General features: G+C 40.1%; 1 protein-coding gene across 6 annotated transcripts in view; it reads right to left on the reverse strand.

The window, feature by feature from the left end:
- The window catches only part of slit1a (slit homolog 1a (Drosophila)), a 96,176-nt gene extending 79,760 nt beyond the window's left edge, over nt 1-16,416 (reverse strand). For 4 of the 6 annotated variants that reach the window (XM_008429661.2, XM_008429659.2, XM_008429660.2 and 1 more), the window contains exon 1: nt 15,861-16,416. In XM_008429661.2, the coding sequence (XP_008427883.1) occupies nt 15,861-16,057 (197 nt within the window). In that variant the 5' untranslated portion in view covers nt 16,058-16,416. Of the gene's footprint in view, nt 1-4,039; nt 4,059-5,264; nt 5,375-15,860 lie in introns of those variants that run through there. The other 2 variants (XM_017308966.1, XM_008429663.2) reach the window with 2 other exon arrangements.
- Between the last annotated feature and the right edge of the window lie 127 nt (nt 16,417-16,543).

The following is a 16,543-nucleotide window of genomic DNA, read 5'->3' on the forward strand; positions in this document are numbered from 1 at the left end:
AACATGGATTAATAATTTATCTTTTCTCCCCTACTGGACTTGTTTAGCCCAGTGACTAAAAGAACATACAGTTGCATGGAGGAATCTGTTTTGATATATGATGCATAATCTTAGCACAAGTTACAGACACATAAAAAAGGAGCTTAGCTTTCAGTATAGCTATGACTGGTACAGAAATGCATTATTCAATCTTATTTATCCATATTATCCTAAGTTATTTCCCTAGTCTACAGTCAAATTTCAGATCTTAGTGAATCAATTCCAAAACAGGGTCCATATATCTTCAGGAAAAGTTCAAGTTTCAATCTTTTGGGGGAAAGTCCAAGTCAAGCTGCCAATATTTGAGAGGCAAATCCACGTGAAGTCCCAATTATTTGAGGGAGAAGTATAAATCATGTTTCAAGTTCTTAAAGAACAAGTCCAAGTAATTTCCTAATCGCCATAGAGACAAAGACAAGTTATGTATCAAGTCTTTGAGAGGAAAATACAAGTCAAAACCCAAGTCTTGGAGGGACAGGTCCGAGTCAAGTAACAAATATCTGAAAAGCAGACACAAGTCGTTTATTGAGCTCCAAGTCCACGTTACTGAGTTTTTGGGGAGGTCTCAAGTTTTGTCCTTCCCACATCAGGCACATGCCAAAGAAAATGGAATCAAGCACCTAAAATGTCTCAGTTATTAACTGCTGTGAATTTATATTCTTAATTAAAGTAAATATAAATAATATTTACCACAAAAGAAATACAAACATACTTCGATTGATTCAAGAAAAAAAACCTGATTATAATAGCTACACAGAAATATGACAAACACATATGCACTGTAATCAACATTACAACAAGAAGTAATTTTACTGCACCACAGTCATGCAGGAGGGACAACATTACACTAACACCCTTTAGAAGAATTGACATTTACTAGCTTACTTTCACCCTTACAAGAGATAAAAATTGCTCATGAAACTTGAGTCCCAAATTTCAAGCTAAGAGTACAAATCCAATCATAAAATTATTGCTTTTGTGGCTTAAGTTTGACCAGAGTCTAAATCACAGACTCAAGTCCCCATGTCTGACTATTGCTACAATATAAACTGAAAAAGTTTATGTTTTTATGAAATGTAATGTCAACTATACCATAAATTGTTGGGTGACTCTGGAAGGTAAAGTTAAAGGGAAGTTCAGGCTCAGCTCTTACTCCACTGGGAAACATTAAGCAGTGCTGTTATAGGGAGGCCACATTTAAACTGCCTGTCTTTTTATTCCACATTTACCACCACCACAAACACACACGCAAACACACGCACATACACGCACGCACACAAACAACCCCATCCCCCGATACTCCCTACTTTCTATCCACCATGTCCTTTTACAATTTTCGGGGATTAGCAGAAACCAGCAGAGGGGATTTGAGTAGGACTGCAAGGCCAGAAAGCTAAGTGCTTTGGATATAATTGAGCAACCTCCCTGCTGTGTGCTAACCGTCACTGCAAAAAAAAAAAAAAAGCTGTAATAATAATTCCAAAACAAAGATTTTAAAATGACTTTTGATTTCCCAAATAATTCCACTGGCAAAATAGTTAAGCATCCAGAAACATCGGTGCTTAAAGATTTTCAGTTTCATATTCAACTTGATTCTGTTTATTTGCCGTTGCACAAAAAATCCTTAGTAGCAGGTTGAATTTTAACAAAGAAAGAGCACAGCATGCAAACCACAATGACACATGTCAAAAAAAGTGCAAACTTTTTCACTTTGACCAAGTTTGTATTATGTCTCCACCCTTTTCTGAACCCCCAAAACCCCGCTCTCCAAAAGCAAAATCTGGCTTGGAAATCTACACTGAAGCACAGGTCTCTTTCCCTCAGTCACTTTCTCGCCTAATGACCACTCGAGGGACTGTAGCGCTATGCAGCACGAACGAAAACGGTCATTACTGACAGATGGTGTATGCATGTGAATACGAGCATGTGTGTGTGCGTGCTTTTATATATATATTTATGTATATACACAGGTGCAATGATAGGCAGAGCAACACAGCCACAGGAAAATAAATAACGGACTGGGCTTCATTAGTCTGGGCTTCAACACACACATGTGGTGCTCATTACAGGTGCTTACGCAGACATACACACACAAAGATACACAATCTTCGGGATTTCCAGTGTCTTATCTTCAGGGTGGTCATTCCTGACGAGACCCGGAGGGCATTTAAACAGAGAAAGATAGAGGATGAGGAGAAGGAGAGACAGAGGAGGAGGTAGTGTATATGTGGAAAACTCACTAACGTTTCAACAACTAAAACACTTTCTATGTTTAGTAATTAATCCTTTTTATGCTACTCTACAGCTGGCTTATTAAAGTTGTCATGCGTGAGTGAGTAAAACGACCTGTTCTGGCAAAAAATTGGTTCTTTGAGAATGTCCAGAGAGGATGCAAAATTTACACAATGTTCAGACCAATTTCTCGGTTTGATGGTAGAACCAGTCAGAGTGAGACTGTGGAGCTACATGGTGTTTGTTGCAGTGGGATTTTGCAGCAAACAAGACATTAAAGGGTAACATAAGATATTTGAATTCATATTCTGGTAAAATACTGCAAGACGTTACAACTCTCTTGGCATCTTCACTTAATATAAATTTTGATTTTGGGGAGTTCCTGGATGCTGAAGCTAACAGCTAGTCATGGAAGGGCCAAAACCACAGCAGACTCGAGGGTCTTAAAACAACTCGGAGCTCAAAAACATCACTGTATTTTTCAAGCAAAAATTTTACCCGTTGTACTATTTGTACCGAGCGGTTATATACTCAGAAGCTGATGATCATTTAAACAGAGGAAGAAGGTGGTGAGCCACACGTGAACTATTTCAAGAAATTGATATATCTAAATATACATCCCGTCAAAATGTGTTGTTTATAGCTTTATTCCGCAATTTCGCGCTTCCCATGCGTGCTTCTAGGAGCACGTCTGGGGTTTGTAGTAAAGTGCAGCCGCTTGAAGTGTAAATCCGGGGTTAGGTTCAATGCAAACCTAACTACTGCTAAAAGGTTAATCCAACAGTGTTCATATAAACCGTTATGATGATTTGGCATCTGCTGGATATGGATTTATACTAGATGAAGATGCTGTAAGAGTTATTTGCTGCACAAGACATTAATTCCTTGTAAGCAGGGGTGAAAGTAGTTTTAAATTCTTGGGGGTACAATGACAAAAAAAAAATATATATATATATATATATATATATATTTATATATATATATACATACATAGCTTCTTTGTGTGCTATGGAGTTTCTGTGCTGATTAATTTTTTTGTGAAGAAATAAAAGCTGGGTAGCTCTTGAATTGCTACAAAATAAAGCTGTATTTCCTTCAGCCCACTGGCTGCAATGTTAACACTGTGAGATGCCATGAAACCTAAATCCTGAACATCATGGCATGGAGTGCATCCCAGATTTACATGTCTGGCATATAACCAGTTATTTTAGCTTTTAAACTGGTTATATTGATCCTGGGTCCAGACAGAGGGATAATCAGTAGCCCAGCATCATGACCTGTTTGTTCTGAAGATCCTGCAGCTTCCACTTCTCTTGCTAACATGGCGCCTCTTCACCTTGACTCTCATACTGACAGGAGGAACCACAGAGCTCTGTTAGGTTAAAAGCACATCATCTGAAGTTGGGATATTTTTCCTCTAACAGTTTCCAGAGGAATCACCTCAAATCAGATGCTGGATTGGATTTTATTTCACTGTTACTTGTGAATGTTAGAGCCTCATTTTCAACAGTGGAACTATAAAAGTTGAGAGATTATTTTGGAGAAAGTATCATCAACATCAATCTTTCCAGTAAATAAGAGGCAAAGAAGTTTGATAAAGTTTGATAGTCTCTCAGACTCTGAGCCCGACAGCACCAAACTATTTTTTTTATATTAAACAATTAATTTAATTTCACATAATTATCGCGGTAGAAGCCATTTGTTTGTTAAATACTTAATGAAACATATTTACCGTGTTTGATGTTTGTTGTAAATGACATATACTCACAAAGAACGAGGTAATTAGTCCAAGTTTGTGAAACTACAGCGGCTGTGATGCGCCAAGACAAAGGTAAACAAAGGTAAAACAACCCGAACTGGTGATCAACTCTAAAAAAGTGGCACCTTTTTACTCTCCGTCTTTGTTATTTAAGCACACCCGTTGCCATGGCAACCGCTCACTCCTCGTGCCGAGCACAGATTACATTAAAAACATAACATTCAGTCCTATGATAATAGGTTTGCAGGCTTGATATATATTTTGCGGTCATTAATAAGCCTCCCTGAACACAGCGGTGGTTGATTAGTTAAATTTAAACTCCTGCTCTGATGGTTATTTTGGTAATGGAACCGAAACGCACCGAATTGCGCAACACCATGTTGAAACAATAATCACTGAGATTATTATTGTTGTTTGGTCATTAATTTGAGCACGTTTTGTTGATTGTTTTGTTGTTGTTTCTGTATTTATCATCAAAAATAATTTCCCAGGGAACAAAAAAGTCATGGGAATAGAAATTATTTTCACAGGTGTCTACAAAAAATGCAATGAACATTCAAGTTAAAATTGGTAGGCCTAACAGCAGCCAATCAGAGTGGGAAAAAATGTGTTTTTCACACATCAAAACATGATGCGTTTCACATCATGTGTTGATCTATTCACTGTTCAGCGTCTGATTCTCTGTTTTAATGCCATAATTCACATCTAGTTCGTCGCTCCGTCGCTCGTCCCGCTTCTCCTGTTTCAGAGTTTTGCACAATGTGAACGTCGTCTTTTTTTTTAAGCCCCCAAGGTGCAGGGCGGTCGGGAAGCGTATCGATGGGGAAARGGCAGACYGACATAAACCTTTTAAAACAACGGAAACAATTTCTGCATTCTGATTATTGAAATTTAAAAGTCCTGTGTTGTTCTATCACCCCCGTTTTATATCGGACCGGCGTTAACGCTATAAAATGAACGTTCTTTATCGTGGTTTCACTCATGGAGGGATTTCTTTATTTAAATGGGTTCATTTTTCAGAAGGATACACAGTGAGGGTACCGTGATTTTAGCTACCAGTAGCAGGAGCGGAGCTGCGCCAAGAAGCTAACAGAAGCTAACAAACACTGAATAGAAGAAGAGCTGCCATCGATACAGTTGCAGCCAAGCATGATTTAATGTTACACAAGAAAGTTTTACCAAGTTGCTCAAAGTCTAAACTGGCATTGTTGTGCATTTAAGGTGTAAAGTTTACCTTCGACTAAACGCCGCCCAAAGGCCTCCCAGCGCCCCCTTGTTGTAAAAATGTCCGCCAGCGCCCCCTGCCGTCCTCTGAACGCCCTCTGGGGGGCGGTACCGCCCACGTTGAGAATCGCTATTCTAAATGCAAGAATAAGAACTCAAAGTATGGATACATTGAGTTTACTTCATCAGTGCTTACCTGTATATTTATTTTGCAGCTAAACAGAAGAAAACTCTGCTAAACTCAGACAAAATATATCAAAGGAAAAATGTAATATTTATTAGCGACAGAATTCGTCACTGCTGTTTTTTTCCCAAATCAAAGGGAGCCAAGCAATTTTGGCATCACAGTAAAGGCATGTCAACTTATTTCGTAGACACGTTTTTTTTTTTTTTTTACAGTAACTCTGGACATATTTTTGCATGAAAGTACCGTCGCATTACTTTAAAGCCTTAAAATTATTAGCTATCATTCCAAATTCATACACCAAAGGATTTCCACCTTCAACTGGTTCACTCAAATCCATTCCATCCTCTGGAAACCTCTGGCAGTAAGAATTCCCACTGCTGACACACTTCCTGGGAAGAAATTGGATTTATGACATCACTATCCTAATCCCTCTTCATCTTCCACGCCAGGCTGATTGATGCTGGTGAATATATCCTGGTGCAACTTCCCTCGGGTGGACACAGGGCAGCTTTGCTCCACTACTATAGATCTCTATAATTCAAAGGAGGCTCTGAGCGCTGCTACAGTACTGAAAAACTCATTAGGTTTATTTGTGCCAGCTGCTGGGAGTCCTGTGCAGAGCTTGGTTTTGGACCTGTTTCGAATTGAGCTGTGCTACACACACACACAAAAAAAAGAAGATACAAGCAAACAGTAGAATAGACTAATGTGCGATACTTTCACACACCAACTAGAAAATACACAAGGTCTGTTTTACAGGGTCTCTGAGTACACATCGGCGTCTTATGCAGTCGTTTTAATCGCGCAGAGCTGTGCTCAGTTAATGGTAATTAGCACACAGTCAATTAGCAGACTAATTAAGATCCACATCATTACAGCCTTAAAAATGTTTTTTTTTTTTTAAAACTACTCAAGCAATATATTTTTTTTAGATTTTAGACATTCACATACAATGAAGGAAAAAGACACATCTTAAAGTAAGATTAAGCTTTCTATTTTTTGGTCAACACTTTTTTTCTATTTGTTAAATGCTGAAAAAAATGCTCAAGTTTAATAAAACATTTCCATTGCAGAATCATTTTTATTATTTTTGCAAATTCTTGAGTTTATATACATTGCGAAGACTGTTCTTTCAGACAATTTAGGAATGCCCAGATAAGGATGTTGTCGTTTTGTATGCTTCTGATTCATAATTCATTACATTTAATTGGATGCACTCTTGTGGATGTGTCTGAAAGGAGAAAGATCTTTTTCGCCTTCAGAAAAACCCACACCACTGTTGCACATCTTGCTCACTAACAAAAGGTCACATTCTTTTTCTGTGATTTCACAAAGGTGGGTCTCTTAAGTTTTTTTTTTTTGTTTTGTTTTTTTTTTTTGCTTTGCTTTCAGTTTCAAAATAAGTCCTTGAAACATCCTCTGTCTTTAAGGTCAAAGTTATTTCAGGCTCCAAGCAAGGCCAACAAGTGAAGATTTTGTTTTTCTGCCACATCCTTCTCTAATATCACATCTAACTGTTACATTCAGGTGCTCAGATTTTTCTAGGCTGTCATTCTGCTGTGAACGCCACAAGACCATTTGTCCCAAACAGCTTTAGCCTAGCAGGAAACACAGAAACCCACTGATTGAGGAATGGTGGCACGGCGCTTTCCAAACTCCATGCTGTGGAAGCAATCTGATAACGAGAGCCCCGAGGCTGTACAACCTAAAACACGGATGCCCATTAATCACAGCTACAGACTGATATCGCTGTTTGAGCAGCAGACCGGCGACCGTGCTCCCCAGATCAATGAACAGGCGGAATAGCTGCAAACAAGCAAAACATTTCTCCTCCTGCAGATTGGGCAACATATGGAGGTGACAGCCATGAAACACACAGGTGGGCAGAGAGCAGGGAAGCGATATAGTCACAGAGAAACGGAAAGAAGACAGAGCAACTCTGACAGGGTTGTTAGCTGTCTGAAAGTGATGGTGTGTAGCAGTGTGGTGGAGTGTTGCGAGGAACCAGGGAGAGCTGCAGGAAGCTGACAGACTGTCTGGGAAATGTCAGCAGAGGGATGAAGTCTCTCAAGAGCTGGTGGAGACTGTGGCCTACATACCAGCTGAGCAGACAAGCTTTGGAAGCAGTGGGCTCTGTCTGATATCGTCATACGGTGCTTTGCAAAAGTATTCACACCCCCTTAAACTTCTTCACATCGTTGCTACATTGTGACCACACATTTGAGTTTTTTTGTTGTTTTTTGTTTTTTAGGATTTTATGGCATACAAGTTCATAACTGTGACATGAAAGGAAAAAGACAGTAAATATAAATTTGAAAAGTATTTACTCTGACACCCCAAAATATAACCCTTGGAAATCTTCTGATTTGTGATAAGAGACCACATAATCTCAGAATAATGCAAATGTTCTGTGAAGATTTTGGGATTTAGTGAACAATAGTGAGCAATCAGCAACACAAAGACCAAGGAACACTGCAGACTGATCAGGGGGAAAAGATGTGGCAAAGTTTGCTGCCAGGTTTGGTTACAAAACAATATCCACACCTCAGGGATATCTCGTAAGATGTTGTTACATCCTTCATTGGAAAAAAAACAAAACAACTACATTTCCACAAAGTCGTGACCATCCATCTGACCGACTGGGTGAAGAAAGCAATAATTAGAGGAGCTGTTAAGGAGCCATGGTAAATCTGCTGGAGTTTCAAATATCAACACCTCAAATGGAAAAATCTGATAATAAGACAACTTATTAGTTGTCCCCCAAATTTGGGCTTTATGAAAGGGTTTGTTAAGAAAATGTCAAAAAGTGTCCCAATTTATAGCTTAGCCATATAAGAGACATGGCAGACATGTGAGAGAATGTTCTGGTCAGATGCTGCAAAAATTGAACTTTTTGACCCATTGCAAATCACCATGAACACAATACACCTATGACTGTGGTCCTGGCAGTACCACTCTGTGGGGATTCTACAGCAAGGGCAGGGAAACGTGTCAGAGTTGATGAGAAGATAAACTGAACTTGAAAGATTTAAAATTGGGTCAGAAGTTTACATTTCTTCAGGACAATGACCTAAAAGGCACAGACAGAACTACAATGAAACAGTTAAACAAAAATTATTCATGCATTAGAATGTCCCAGAAATAATTGCAAAAAATAGGCTAAAATTTAAGTTTAGATTTCCAATTGTTTGTACTGGATTTTATTAAGCATCAGCAGTAAACGGAGCTAATTACAAAAGCAGAAACACTTATTGACATTCTTATTTCAAAAGTATTTTGTAAACCATGTATCTTTTTCTTTCCACTTCGCAGCTATGTACTACTTTCTTTTGGTCTGTCATAAAATCTCAACAAAATTCACTGAAGTGTGTGGTTGTAACTTTATGTGAAAGAAAGCAAGAAAGGGAGAAAGACAGAGAGGAAGAAAGTAGTAGAGAAAGAAACAGCCACAGTGACCACACTGTTTTACCTTACTGGAACACTTCTATCCACACTAAGAGGTCAAATTTCTCCTCAGCTTGAGCAAAAAACATCTCTCTCCATTGACATGTGGTTTTCAGACAAGCAGTTAATGCCTTCAACTGTACATTTTTACTGTGTGTCGGCGTGTGTGCGTGTGTGTGTGTGTGTGTGTCGATAATTACATAAGCGCGCTTGTGTGTGCAGTGACTGTCTGAGTGTGTTTCCCTCGCTCCTGGGCTCCTCAAGGGCTATTTACAGTTTTCATTCTGCTCAGTCAGGCCTCAAGAGCAAGATTACTGATAGGAAAGTTAAACATCAAGTAGATCGCTCACAGACATAGCCCACAGAAACATACACACACATACGCATACACGCGCACGCACACTGTTCTTTCTCACAGCCCCAATCACTGTGGAGTCTTCTCCATGCTGTAGAGGCCTTCTCTCTGTATAAACACTGAACAGCAAAAGCGCATGGCTGTATAGGAAACATAAAAATTAATGGAGCAAAAAAAATCAACATGAAATGGGAATGAACTGAGCCAGCATAGGTTAAAAGGCAGAAGACGAAAGTAACAGAGGAACACTGATCAAAAACTTTCGGGTAAAAGGGAATCAATTAAACATCTGTTCCTATATTGGTGGTGCTACAGGCAGGAAGAACACACACATGTAAGGAACTGAAGCAGAGGCCAGGACTGAAGGGCCTTTCATGGTTTATGGCGTATCTGTAGTTTGTTCAGCCACAGACTTGGAGGTTCTGTTGTGGCTTTTCATTTTGTATGAAGGCATGTAGGCTATATGAATGCACACTTTTGACTATAAACGGGAGATCATGTGGATAAAACATCTGCGCTCTGCCACATCTGTTACATTTCATATAAAGCAAACAGAGAACTGAGAAAACGTTTGCCTCACAAATGTTCATTGACAACTGGTAATTTGATTTATGTTGGGCCTGAGCCAGAGTATTTTTGTTGGTCCCTTTGAATAGAGAGCGTTTGGGTCTCACCCCCCACAGAGCCCACTGGCAGCAGCATTCCACCTGCTCTGCACAGAGAACAGCTCAGCTGCTGGCACATCAGATCCAGTTTGGAGAATAAGTTGACTTAAGTATCAGAAAACAAAGACAAGGTGATTATTATTCAATGATGACCATCCGATGGTGGATGGTCATTATTGTTTGCTAAATGGTTACTTAATATTTTGAAGTGGAGGTTCTGTGGAGTTATCACCAGCAATCAAAGCTTAAGTGGTTTGAAAGTGCAAAGCTAAAAGCAAGTCACAGTTGCACAGTTTATTCCAGAGATGGTAAACAACTCAAACCTCAAATGCTTCATTGTCATTCAATTTGTCTAAATTCGGTATATTTTTTTCAGTTTGTCACACTTAAAAATCTGGTGACAGGAATCAGACATTTCAGGTTCATCGCAGATTCACATACTCTTTTTTTTTTCTAATCAGTAAACACTCAGCGTTACCAGGTTCTTTACAGTGGAAGCTGTTACTGCAGAAAGAAGACAAATGTTAGCTATCTTAACATCAATCTTGCATTTGACTGTAAAGATCTGTGTGTTGGAAACTAGCCGGTGCATTGCAACACGCAGGTTTAAACGTGTTTTAAATGGTCGGGCTTAATCTTACCATATCTGCAAGTAAAGTGGGTAAAAATCTGTATAAGAGTTGTGGCTTGAAGTACCAATCAGGAGCAGCTTTCAACCTGACAAACTGTTTGCTGCAATGTTTTATAAGAAAATAAATCTTCCTGATTCTTCAAACTGAGATCAATCTGACTTCTGTGTGTGAGTTAAATAAAAACTGCTCCACAAAACCCCTCTCCAAAATATCCAATGTACTTAGACACAAACAATTTAATATGTATTTGAATTTGAACATAAAATAACAATAATAGTACATAGTAATACATTTGTCATAATTCTAATTAAACAGTGTACTAAAAATACCAAATTCATATGGAATGCGGCCAAAAATAAACTTGTTTCAAACACGGGCGACTTGACAAGTGCGACATGTAGATTACGAAGATGTATCTATCCGCTCTATCATCTGAGTGTTCACTGACGCATACTTTAACACACATACATCCTACCCCATATCCTTCACCCTTTAGCTTATTGCCGTTAAGTCTGTAGGGTTGCAAGCAAAGTGAGTCTCCTGAGAAAAGCGTAAAGCAAGCAAGGTGGGTTCTCAAAAATTCCCTTTTTTATAGTCTGCTGAAATGCCGAAACTCTCAGGCAAAGTAAAACCAATCCCACATGTGCTCCCCAATGTGCAAAAGCACATACATCATTCTGTATATATGCATGCCAGTCAAGCAGATTTCTTGCAAAAAGTATATATACGCTGGACTTGAAAGGTGATTTTTGGCAACACTTGCACACTCTGTTGATAAGGTAATTTCTCAAGTCTCCTGGGTGCCATCAAACACATCCATAGAGAAGCTGTGCTCATCTGGAAAGCAGGCCAGAGGGTGTGTGTGGACACACACCAGCTGGCTTTGATGCTTAGCGGTCAGCCATCGCTCTGCTTAGACAAGCAACACTCTGGCTGCACATGTAATGTTAAGTGTAGAAAGGTGAGTACGTGCTTGGGTCAAATGGAAAATAAAAACAGTAGAGTCGCAGAGGATGAACCCCTGACCTGGAAATGCTACCTGAATATTGACTCCGTATTTTCACAAGCAGAAAAAAAAAAAAAAGCTTACAAAAGCATTTTATGAAGCAAGTCAGGGAAACAGAGGAGCTGAGGAGCTCACAGCTGTGCTGGAAAGCCTGTAAATTGAACCGATTCAGTCCCAGGCCTGTACTTTCACTACAATCCTCTGTGCATTGACATTCTCTGTGCGATCTTCATTCCAGGCATTCTTCCTCCTCACTGGATTGTCAGCAATGAGAATGGATAAATGAGGCTGTGAAACTGGGCCTGAATTAAATTCAGTCCTCCCGGGGCAGGACCCTTCCTGCCTGCCATAATAAATACCATAATCCTTTTTATTCATTTATGAGCTTTGTGGTGAGCTACAATACTACTTACCACTCCGCTGCTTAGCACTCCTTTCATAAGTGATTGCCTCCTTTATTCTTACACTCACCTCATTTCTTTTCTCTTCACCATAGTCGGAGCTGGCAGGCACTGGTGGGCAGGTTGTGTTCAGCCACGTCACAGTAAATTATGGATCAGATGCCCAGTGAGCTGTCAGTTACTCTGGTTATGTGCTTTTTTGCCAGAAATGCTGCAGGCAAAACCTGGCACAAACTCCCACACCTCCCACCTCCAAAGCCTTAAAGCTATCAAAGCCATCGAGCCCCTCAACCAGCACTAACCCCCATGTGCTATCATCTAGTATTACTTATTCGCGGCACGCAGGCATATAAAACATATGGAGGCACATGCTCAAGTTTATGAATAAACAAAAGTGAATGCATGCATATGGTGCACAGCCTCCATCGCCTCTATTCTGGAAGAGCTCCAAGACGCCCTCTGATCTCAGTACAAGGTATTTTCTGGCTCATAATAACATTGTTGTTTTTCACATGAAAGCATCTAGACTTACTAAGGTGCACAACTCCTCTCGTTCTGCGCATCGACTCATTAAGAGATGAGACGAACATTTAAGATGAGCAGCTGGACTGTTAATTTGATATCTGCAGGACAAAGAGCTGCGAGCGACGCACTTTAATCAGCGTTACAAATTTCCCTTTGTTGGAGTCAGATTTCGGGGGGATTATCAAATTAATGTGATATTTGTCAAAATCAATCATTTAAAAGGCTAATTGCAAACGAGAAAGAAAAAGGCGAGAAATAAAATGACAAAACGATGCAAAACGGAAGCAGAGGGGACAAAGAGGCTATTAGCCAATATTCGGCAAAGAGTGATTTCAACACATGGAGCTCACAGTCTCATTACAGGCTCTGGTCTGAGGAGCACAGGGGTCAGACCTGATCCAAACGCACACTGACAAGTGTAAATGGGATTTTGCTGTCTGTCTTCACAGCCTCCTTGCACACAGTGGACCCCATGAGGACATGCACCTTTCAGGAAAAAAAAAAGAGGAGAAAACGCTAAAGCTCTTTAAAACAAATACCACGTTTGTTCACACACATATTCAGGAAGAGATCAGCCTAATAAACTCAACTGCATTTTTTGTATTTTTACTTTGTTTCCAAACCCATTTATCTTAAAGTTACAGCATGTAACTTTTATAAACAATATGTTTTTTAGTTGTGACAGTATAGTATAATCTGCCTCCTCCCTGTGGTCCTACAGCCAACTGCAGAAATGCACCACTCTCCATCAGAAACAACCAATCAAAGCCAGGAGGAAGGAGTAAGCAGTGTCAGTCACACTCGTGCATGCTGCTGTTTAAATATACATATTTCTTATTACTCCCACTTTATAGTACATTGAAAATATATTCAGAACCCTTGAACATGCTATTGTTTTGTGAGAATCAAATTACAGACATCATAGGGATGTTATTTGTTGCAACACAAAGTAAAGCATAGTTGTAAGGTGATGGAAAAATGTATTCTTGTATTTAAAAACATATTTTGAAAGTGAATTTTTTTTGTCTAAAGTGTTTTGCTGCCTCTACAAGATTTTCCTCAAGCATAGGCCTGCATCAGCTTCATCTATCTTCTCATCGACTCAGGTCAGTTTTCCTTTCTGAAGGAAAGCAAGCATGACACTGCTGCAACCATTTTTCATCAGTTTCCCACCACAAATAGCTTTTAACTTGGCGGTAAAAGAATTAAACTTTGTCTCATCTGACCAGACAGCCTTCGTCCAGGACTGAGGAGCTGGACGAAGTGTCCCCCACATGGCGATCTACAAATGGGACGTCACATGACATCCTTACTGCAACTCTTTAATTATGGCCAAATCTGAGGAGCGCATGAGTAGCAGCTGTCTCTTACACAAATTCGTACCACCTGAGCTGAGGATCTCTGTACCTCCTCCAGAGTTTCTGTGGGCCTCTGATCAATCCTCTCCCTCAACAGACTCTCATTCTAGACAAACAGAAAAACTTATTCAGTTTTTCAGATAAAGGACTGAATAGTACTCCATGAGATGCTCAAAGCTAGAGATACTGCTTTAACTTTGCTTTTTTTTTTTGTTTTTGTTTTAACATCTGGTCTGTCTGCTGTTCTTCTTGCTCTCTAAGATGCTGTTTGCTCCTTAACGTTTCCCAACAAGCATCTGAGACCTTCACAGAGTAGCTGCTTTTTACCAGATTTCAAATACACACAACTGGGCTGTTTCCAATAGTGACTTCTAAAGATAAATAGTCAGACTGGATTTTAATTCAGCATAAGCAGGACTGAATTCAAATGGACGCCACATTTTTTTTTTTTGTAAAACATTCAGAACCATGCTCCATTATACTTACATTTCACAACTGTGCTGATTTATGACAGCAACTATGTGCCCAAAATGTGAACAAGTTCAAGTGATGTGAACACTTTTGCTCACCTTTGACCGCAATGTCAGCTACTAATTGTCGCTCACTTATTCACATATTCTCAAAAAGAAAAACATACCCATAAATCTGGAACTGCACATGGGAGCATCATGTGTGGCCAATGTGTGGCTGTGTTGATTCGTCCGCTCCTCTTGATTAATCACCCGACACAAAAGCTCACACAGAGACCAGTTTCTATTGTTAAACAGAACTTATTAGCAGAGAGCAGCGGCCCTATACATGAAGAAAATCCACCCGTGAAAAGAAGAAAGGCAGTGACCTAGAAATATATTAGATAACTGTTGAGCAGGACATGTTTAAAACGCAACATGCCGAGTGCTAAACACGATTCAAACACGGCCTACAAAACACACAAGCAACTTTTAACACAGAAATGCTCTTTGAGTGAAAGCACAGGGAACATTTCCAGTATGAATGGCCATTTATCTAAAAGGAAGTCACAAAATGAATACGCTTCCTCTGTGGTTCACTATTAAACCGATTTGTGAATGTATGCAACTTTCATGGGGGTGGAAAAAGAGGGGTGTTCTTGGAAATTAAATATGGAAAGCATGAAATATGCAGCCAGCTCCCACCATGCCATCACTGATGCCTCTGACACTCTCTTTCTCTGCTCTGTTCCCCACCGCATGTTTTATTCACGGCTGATATTCTTAAAGCTGAAACTGAACAATCTACCCCCCCCACTTTGCGCTCCCTCTGATTTTTGCAGATGAATATTTCAGAGGAATGTCAGAGAAGATGGAGAAACACCCCTCTGCAGGGCTGGTGACCGACTCACGTCTTTACAGCTTAGGTGATCCTCGCGCAGGACTCACTTAAGTGGCAGATTTGCTTAATTTTCTGCATGATTTAACAATTTGGGGAGCGAGCGTTCGGATGCATGACAGGGCCAGAGAGTGAAAGAAGGAGTGGACAGCGCACAAGTGGAGAAAAGTGAAAAGACGAGAAAGGTAGATGAAGACAGACGGAGAAAAGCCGGCAGGACAACCGAGAAACTAACAGAACCTTTAAATGAACTTAAGTTGTTAGACTTGACTCTGGAAGCAATTAAAAAGTCGAAAAAAAGTCTGAATTTCTTCTTAGTTGAGATAGAAATGCAAATAACACCAGATGAAACAAACGGATAAATAAATATCAGATATGCAGAAAGAAAAATGTAGTAAATGAACAAGACAGGAGCACATCTGCTCCTGCTTTTTCCAGACTGATGTCTATTTATACCTGACTGGAATGCCAGCGAGTGACTGGCTCCCCTGATTGGCACATTCACACATGCACTCACACACAGCATGCACAGGCAGGGCTATTGTTCTGTTTCCATCTAAAGAAACCCATGTGCACTACAACAACACAGCCGTAGTGGAAACAATGGGAAGACAGAACACAGCCTGGCGATTTCTCTGTCACAGATACACACATTACAAGAGTAAGGAAGTAAAGATGGCACTCACAGTCTTTCGGTGTTGCGGGGAATACTCCTTGGCATAGTTTTGAGACCCAGTCCGTGGCAGTCCACTGTGGTGCCGCTGCAGGTACAAAGTGCCGGGCAGGCGCTGGCATTGCCCACCATCAGGGCAGCGAGCATCAGCAGCCACATCCACTGTCTGGGCAGCCTACCCATGCTTGATTCAAAACCTCCAACGGGCATGTTCAAAGCCTCTTCTTCTGTTTATTTTTTACTTCTTTCTGTCCAGATTTTTTTGATTTTCACCCTCCTTTGGCTTCCACAAAAGTCCTGCCACACCTTACAAGTCAACTGAAATCATTTTATTTAACAGGAAAGTATGAATAGAAACAAAAAAAATTAAAAATAGAGAAATCTCTTACACAAATCCTACAGTTTTGGTGATGCAGCTTTGATATCCACTATAGTTTGCCCATGTAAAAAGGAGATGTTTTCCTTCTTTCTTTTCTTCTTGCAAACTCCTGTGCTGTTTCGTCTTTGTGGAGTTGGTGTGCTCTGGTCGGCATGCGTCTGTCCTCCTCTTACTTAGTCCTGCTCTGCTCCGCTTGCCTGAAGAGAGAGGGAATAGGGAAAGAGCAGAAAGGAAAAAAGCCAGTCTCTCTCTCTCTCCCTTTTACACACACACACACACACACACACACACACACACCAGTCATCCATCACAAGGAT

The sequence above is a fragment of the Poecilia reticulata genome, linkage group LG15 (genome assembly GCF_000633615.1).
Source record: "Poecilia reticulata strain Guanapo linkage group LG15, Guppy_female_1.0+MT, whole genome shotgun sequence".
NCBI classification, from domain to species: domain Eukaryota; kingdom Metazoa; phylum Chordata; class Actinopteri; order Cyprinodontiformes; family Poeciliidae; genus Poecilia; species Poecilia reticulata.